Here is an 8,262-nt window from a genome sequence, read left to right as displayed (position 1 = left end):
AAGACTTATATTTCCCTCCTTGCTTTGGTCTTGAACACTTCCTATACGGAAACACCCCTCCATTAGGCTTCTTATGAGTACTAGCTGTGTTCCTGTGTGACACTGAAAAGAAAACATGACAAAGTTAGTGTTCTCACGGGATCCCAATGTAGTTGTGAAGTAAACATGAGCTATAAGAGTGGAATATGCTGAGAGTCCACTCCATGGTGGCAACCTACACCTCTTATTCTAAATGAAGTACTATGATGAAATCCTACACAGCTTTTCCCAGGAAACATCCTAACCTCAATTTATACCTACTATTGAGTTAAATGGCAGGCTATTGTGTGATCCACAGCCTAAAGGCTGATTCCATAACTTCCTCTCTGAAGGTCCACAAGTTCAACTCCCCATGGTCCACAGGAAGCAGCCCACACCGACCCCTCCAGGACAGTTAAGATCAAATCTCATTAGAAGCCTGGAGGCCAGATCTGGTTATCCCCATAACCAATCGGAAGAAGGGAAACGTTGATGGAAAGGGCTGACTAGACAGACTTCGGATTTAAAGCCTGAGCGAGGTGTTGCTGGGCCAGATTCTGACATCTCAGTGATCTCTGAAGAGCTTCTGGAGTGCTCTGAGGAAACAGCAGTCACCAAGGTGAGGCCCTGCTTCTACCAAGACAGAAAGGGAATTGATCTTGGAGGAGAAGCCTTGAGAGACCATAGAGAGTCAGACAGATCTCCAGTAATGAGAATATCTTCTCAACTTCAGCAGCCCTTCTGTGTAGAAGTAGAAAAGGGTTGAGAAGCCAGACAGAAAACCATATCCCACCTATGTCCAGGTTTGTATAGGTTCCAATTCAGTGCAAATCTGGTTCTGGCCAGAAACAGTGACAGCTGATATCATGCATACCAGGGTTATGTTCATCTCATTCTGAGCCTATAGAGATAATTTTCTTGAACATCACCACTAGACAGAAGCTTCTTTTCATGATTGTTGTGTATAGAAGTATAAGGTTGCATGTCTCTAGTCTAGAACATGGCTTATGAGACCCAGCTTGTCCTGATTCTGAATCCTAAGAAGTCTTTATCTAGTACCCTATCATCACTAGTGGCTATGGATTCCGGTGGCTTTTCCATTTGAGCCTTTTCTAGTGGAAGTAATGAGTGTGTGGTCAAGTCCCAATGATGGGGTCAACTACTAGTAAATTTGATGTCCCCCATAGGAAGGAGGGATAGTCTAGGATGTTTTCTTTCTAGAGGGAATGTTTCAAACAAAGCCCATCTCCTGCTTTGTATTAAGAAGGGATGTGATGCAATGTGACCTCCAGCTCCAGGAAAAATCTTTTAGTTCAGATCAAATGCCACATCAGAGAAGTTTTGTATCATTACAAATACTTGTTTAACTGTTGCAAGACCCCTAGTTATGTAGGATTTGAATTTTGCTGTCCAGTCACCTTTCTGATCACATCAATTGGCAGGACATGGCCGACTCCATGAATTTCTCCCACATACTCTGCAATTTTATGTAAAAACTAAGTGCCATCCATGGCATCTCTAGTCCAAACTCATATTTAGTCATTTAAAAAATCTTTGAGTAAATATTTGGGAGAGTAGTTGGAATAATTTTATTCAGCATAGGTGGCTTAATTTCTCAAGACTGTTGGTGTATTCTCCTATTCATTTTTGTTTACTCTGTAGGTACTTAAGACATGACTCCTACTGTCTTCTTGGTCATCCTGTGTTTGGGAGTAGCCTCAGGTGCTCCAAAACCAGATTACAGTTTGGATGCTGAGTGGGAGGAGTGGAAGAGGAGCAATGAGAAAACATACACCCAAGTAGGTCACATGGACACACAGAGGGTCCTTGTAGAGCATGTTCATTGCTGCTTGGGGTTCATGGATTTAATAGAGGTCATAGATGCCACCCCTACTTGAGGTATTAGTGTAACATGGCATGAACACAAGGTGGCCACTGTCTCTGCTCATCAGGGTGTTGAGAGTGGCTTGCTTTAGTGTCCCAAGATCCCTCTCCATGACCTCTATGCATATGCAGCAAAAAGTCAACTTGGTCAGGTAGTGCACGGATATAATTGGAAATAAATGACATTCGTTATGTTTATTTCCAGGAGGAAGAAAGACAGAAGAGAGCAGTATGGGAAGAAAATGTGAAAATGATCAAACTGCACAGTGAGGGGAATGGCCTGGGGATGAACAACTTCACTGTAGAGATGAATGAATTTGGTGACATGGTCAGTATGACTCAAACTGTTTCACACTTTTTCATTTTCTCTTCTGTTGTTTAAATGGAGATTTTATGTACTTTCCTTGAAGACTGGTGAAGAAATGAGGAAAATGATGATGGAGGGTTCAGTTGTGACTCTAAAGAATGGAAAACGCATCCAGAAACGAGGCAATCCCCAAATCCCCAAAACTTTGGATTGGAGAACACAAGGCTATGTGGCTCCTGTGCGAAGACAGGTATTACAACATCACATGACTCTCTTCCTCAACTACTGGGATGCAACAAGCTATAAACATGTCTATCTTATTTAACTGTGGTATGATATGCTGTTCACCAAACATATTTTTATAACTTGACTGCCACAGGTATTGTCCTTAGCATTCAATTGCTAGTAAATGTTTCTTAGTTGTCCCAAGGAATGAGGAATCCCTAATCCATGCCTTACCAATTATAGGGCCCATACAGCTATAGAATGCATACCTATCATTTCTATGTACTACTTAGTTTTAAACCTCTACCTAGTGGCCCCACTTTATTTCTCTCCAGATTTAATTTATTCCATTAAGGACATTTATCACACTAGGCATCCAATAGATCATGGTCTTTTGTGCATCTGTGTGTGTATGTATGGCTAACCATTGGGGCATGAGATACCTCCCCATGGAGCGTGATCTTTCCTAGGCATCCATCAAATGCTAATAGTTCATTTTTGATAAAGCGTTCAAAGCTTAAGTTATTATTGCAGTTAGTATTTGTTTGTGGACGACAGTTTTTTCTTCTCTGTTCAGCTAGGTTGTGGTGCTTGTTGGGCTTTTGCTGTGGCTGGTTCCATAGAAGGACAGCTGTTCAAGAAAACAGGCAAACTGATCCAACTGAGTGTACAGAACCTAATAGACTGTTCTAGATCTTTTGGCACTGAAGGCTGTGATGGAGGCAAACCTTATGGTGCCTTCCTATATGTGAAGCACAATGGAGGTCTGGAGGCTGAGGCAACCTATCCATATGAAGCAAAGGTGAGTGGGCTTCCTGGGATGTCATTTTAGTTTGGCTAGGGAAAGGGGAAAATGGCAGAAATTATAATCCATTTCCTTCAGACTTCACATTGAATGTAGAGTCTCTCTGCACACCACCACTGCTGTCATTGCAGTGTCCACCATTGCATGGTTGCCTGATTCCACGGTTCCATGTAGCTGTTCCTGCTTCTATGCACATGGAGAATGTGCAAACCATTTCACATATAATACAGGTTTCTGCTCCATAAAAATTTTTTATGGATAGGAAGACCGATGAGGTGTCATTGAAGACATGAGAGCTGATTTTTCAGTTCCAAATCTCCCAGTAACATTTCACTTCCTAGAATGATTTATAACAGTCCAAATGTGGGGATGGTCCACCGCAAAGGGCCGAGTGTTATGCTTCTGACTCTTGCTCTCCAGAAGGTAGATGGAAGTAACCAAGTCTTTTAACTCTTTATTTAATTATTTATTTTAAAGGAAGGACGCTGCAGGTACCATCCTGAACGTTCTGTTGTTAAGGTCACCCGCTTTTTGGTTGTCCCAAGGAATGAAGAAGCCCTAATGAATGCTTTAGTAACTCATGGGCCCATTGCTGTTGCAATTGATGCTCAACATGCATCTTTTGAAAACTATAAGGGAGGTAAGGATGTGTTTTTCTAGATATTAATGAAGAATGCTTGTGACCCTTAGGGACATGCCAGGTTGATGTCTTAATATTGTATAAAATTTGATGTGAGATTTAGTGTTTGTAAATTTTTCACTTGTCTCTACCATTATCATATGTTGTTACTATGTGACATGACATCTCTATGCATGTGAGCACTTCATTATTTATCATTCTTGTTTAACTTTATTTATTTTTCTTTCCTCACTTGGTATATTTTTAAGATGTGGAGTGATTGTCTTTCTAGAACTGGATTCTAAAGAGTGCCTTAAATTAAGGTATTTATGTTCAGTTACAATTTCCTGAAATAGGGTTCTATTAGTGAAAACATGAGATGTGAAAGAGTCATCCTATATGAGTGTAGGGAAGGACTTTCTGTCTTTTCAGTCCAGTTATAAAATGCTCACTTACTGTTGTTGACCATGATCATTATCAGGTTATTGGAGCCTTTCACTCCCTTGATCTTATTTTTCAGGTATATACCATGAGCCTAATTGCAAACGTGATTCTCCTGACCATGGTTTGCTGTTGGTTGGCTTTGGCTATGAAGGCAGAGAGTCAGAGGGCAAGAAATATTGGCTGTTAAAGAACAGGTATAGATTGCTGAAATTATTTGTATTTTAGGTTTCAAATGGACTTTCTGTTTGTTGTTATAGTTTATATTGTCACAGAAAGTGTGGTTACAATTAAGTTGAGAAAGGAACCTTTTCTTTTCTTTTTTGTTGTTCAAATGTGGTGTGTGTGTGTGTGTGTGTGTGTGTGTGTGTGTGTGTGTGTGTGTAGGCCTGATGCTGATAACAGTTGTCTTCCTCAGTTCTTCTATATTGAGGAAGAGAGTGTCACTGATCCTAGAGTTTACTATTTTTGTTAGTGTGCTTATCCAGTTTTTTCCAGTTATGTCTTGACTTCTGCAATTACAGATTGGCTGCAAAAAACATCCTAGTTTTCTTTTAATGTTATTTTTATTTGTTGTATGTGTCTGTATGAGTGAATGCTGTGTGTAGGCAGATGCTCATGCAGACCAGATGAAGATGCCACATTCCCTACAGCTCCAGTTACAGGGATTGTGAGCTCACTGACTTGGGTACTGTGGTGGGTGGGAACTTTTGTCCTTTGGAAGAATTCCAAGTGCTCCTAGTCACCGAGACACACCTTCAGTCTCATTCTGGCTTTAAGTGGAACTCGGACTCCAACTCCAGACCTTCCAGTTGTGGAATCTGGCTTTACTGTCTGGTTCCTGTCTTTGTCTGGAGCAGCTAACATATAATGTATGAACACAGAGTTCAGATTCTGTTGTTGATTTCCTTGGGAATCAATATAATGTTTGCACCATTGATCTTCTATTTCTCATTGGTTATTTCTGAACAACCTGTGGGTGGAATATGTCCTAATTCTCCCTGCTATTATTTTCACTGTTCTCTGTGAGATAAATCTTGGTACTCTGGAATTGACTCTGCCTTTTCTGATGCTTTCTATTAAATTGGCCTCTGGCTCTGTACTCAAATTCAGAGTTATTGTAAAATTCCATTCTGCTGTGTCTTTTCTACTAAATGGAAAACCTGATTTCTTTCAGCCATGGTGAAAATTGGGGAGAAAAAGGCTACATAAAGATTCCCAGAGATCAGAACAACTACTGTGGAATTGCTTCCTATGCCATGTACCCCATATTGTGAGCTGCCCAGGGGTAAGAAGGAAGGGAAGATATTAGGACAACACATACAGAAGAACTCCATTGTTGGGCCCATAAGGCCGGGGCACGGGGCCCAGTGTAACTTCCTGAGCCTAGCTCAAGTTTTGTGACCTGTCCTAGGACATGCCTTCGTCATAGGAGTGACTCAGCACTACCCGACCTAGAATCGCTTCTGCCAAGTAACTGCTGAGATGGCATCATCTCATTGGCCCACTATCCTCACCCTTAACCCCAACCTATATAAATTCACTCCTGATACAATAAAGTTCCTGCTTTGACAAGACTCCTGGCTCAGTGTGCTTCTCTCTGGTGGACAGGGGAGGTCTGAGCCATCCCCACTCATCATCCTTCTCAGCCCCAGGAAAGACTGGCTGGACTGGTCCTGCCTCCGCCCTACCTGTCAGTCAGACTGACACTCCATCCTGTTCAAAGTGACCACCCTGCTGTGTGCAGGAGATACTTGAGTCATTGAAAAGATAGGGTAGGGTGTCCAATCTGTGGTATGTTTGCTCTAGTAACACATGACTGCTGCTATAATTGATGCTCTGCACTGATTTGTGTTAAGAACTCCTGTAGTTACTTGATTTTAATTTTTTCACTGTCCCAAATGATGTCTTTAAAATAAAAGTTAAATTCAAATATAGTGTCTACATTTCCTATTTTTGTAAGGTGACTTTTTTATGGTTAAACATGATATTCATCTTGAAGACAGAACTGACTATGGTACTGCAGTTCTTGGAGAAATAGTGGGTGGCTCCTCTCTGATGAATGGTTTTCCATCACTGATTGTGATCTGCTTACAGGGTTCTATTTATACATCACCAACCCTAGTCTGAAAGATTATATGAAAACTCTTGGGTTTGATATTTTTAGTTGATATGAATTCACCCAGTTTCAGTTCTTGGCCTCTCTGTGCAGAGTGATGGCCCCTTGTACTGTTTTACTCTATTGTACTGGATTGTGATTCTCCCTTGTCCAGTACCTCAATCTTATACCAGCTTCCCTGCAACTGTGTCAGAGACATCAAGATGACCATGTCTCCAGTTACAGGGATATACCTTCATAATGTTCAGTGCCTCAATAGCTGAATGCTCACAGCACCATTTCAACACATGCTTTTGTAGTTATGGTCCTTTTCTCTTATTGTATGCAGTTGATAAGCTTCAAGCTTACCTATCTGATGCATTTAACTTTGACATTGGCATGTATGTTCAGAAAAAATAGTACATTTACATTACTGTGTATGTATTCCTTTGACATATCTTATTTAGCACTATCTTTTGGCTCAAGCGTGTAAGGCAGGTACTAGAATTGTATCCTCAACTCATAATAAATCACCAGCATAGTCAGATCTCATTTCAGCTTCCTAGTGTTTGACTTCAGAGACTGGATATTGGGTCTTAGTAACCTTACCTGCATGGGCATCATGGAGGGATAAGTCCAGGAAGTGGTCTTCTGTACATCTAAGTCCCCTTAGCCAGAATCCTCTTTACCCCATGCTTCTTAATAATTTTCTATCAAGGTTCACTTTTCTTCTTACTGTAAAATTTATTGATCCATCTACATATGAAATGAAGCTCCCTATCTTCCTTATTGCAGGACTCCATACAAATGACCCCTGTATCTATATCTTCCTCTTTGATACAGTCTTACAAACAGTGATTTAATAAAGATCATGATACAATTCTCCTTCAGTATTTTCCTGACTTTTCTTCTTCCTGTGCAGCACTAGCAAAGCAAGTATTCTGTAATTTGAATCTTAAAAGGTCTTATTAATAAAAACAAACCTGGAGCCAGGTATTGGGGTGAACACTGAAAGATCAGAGAAGCAGAACCAGCCATAGCTAACTTTACTTCGCCAACTTCTCAGCCAATCCTGTTTCCTCAAACTGGAAGAATCTGAGTCCTTATCCAGAATGAATCTCAGCTGAACTGCTGCTCAAAAGCCTAAAAGCTTAACCAGACTCTAGTTCCTGGTCCTCACACCTTATATATCTTTCTGCTTCCTGCCATCATTTCCTGGGATTAAAGGCTTGAGTCACCATGCCTGGCTGTTTCCAGTGTGGCTTTTCCCAGACAGATCTCTGCCTCTGGAATGTTAGGATTAAAGGTTTGTGTGCCACCATTTTCTGGCCTCTATATCTAGTGGGTGTTCTGTTCTCTAACCCCAGATAAGTTTATTCGGGTGCACAGTATATTTGGGAATGTAATACCACCACAATATTCTAAGCAAATGGAGGCTGTGTTCTTGGTGAGCCTTAATTCTCAATTACTATGACTGAAGAGTCATATTCTATTTCTTCTGGTATCTCATGACCCCAGAATTGAGTTGGAAAAGCAAATGAAGAATGTTAGATGGTGGTGAACAGTGAAAGTAATTAAACTCAGCTTTTTTTTTTTCTTCCTGAGGTCAGCTGGCCTAACATGGTGTGCTTTTCCTTTGGAAAAGAGAACAAACATATATTCTATTAGATGGGACATGAATGACATTTGCTGTCCATTCAGTTTCTCCAGTGGTGACATGGCTAGGTCTTATTCCTTTGAGGACTTGCCTTGTGTTGCATGTAGGAAATGCTAAATGCCAATGGACATACCCAAGAAACAACTGAATCCTTTTGGACATTGGCTCCTTCCTTATTAATCCCAGGGCTTTCCTCTGTGATGGGAAT

At 40.8% G+C, this 8,262-nt stretch overlaps 1 protein-coding gene across 1 annotated transcript; it reads left to right on the top strand.

Moving 5' to 3' along the window:
- The first annotated feature begins 531 nt into the window (after positions 1 to 531).
- Positions 532 to 5,876, top strand: LOC102924770 (cathepsin 7-like). Its single transcript, XM_076573528.1, has 8 exons — positions 532 to 637; positions 1,681 to 1,817; positions 2,108 to 2,230; positions 2,313 to 2,459; positions 3,012 to 3,236; positions 3,717 to 3,879; positions 4,379 to 4,496; positions 5,477 to 5,876. The coding sequence occupies exons 2-8, from the start codon at positions 1,692 to 1,694 to the stop codon at positions 5,574 to 5,576; spliced, it is 1,002 nt and encodes a 333-aa protein (XP_076429643.1). The 5' UTR covers positions 532 to 637; positions 1,681 to 1,691; the 3' UTR covers positions 5,577 to 5,876.
- The last annotated feature ends 2,386 nt before the right edge of the window (positions 5,877 to 8,262 follow it).

This window comes from Peromyscus maniculatus, chromosome 5, assembly GCF_049852395.1.
Source record: "Peromyscus maniculatus bairdii isolate BWxNUB_F1_BW_parent chromosome 5, HU_Pman_BW_mat_3.1, whole genome shotgun sequence".
NCBI lineage: Eukaryota > Metazoa > Chordata > Mammalia > Rodentia > Cricetidae > Peromyscus > Peromyscus maniculatus.
The sequence above is the reverse complement of the archived record's forward strand: the minus strand, read 5'-3'. Positions and strand labels throughout refer to the sequence as shown.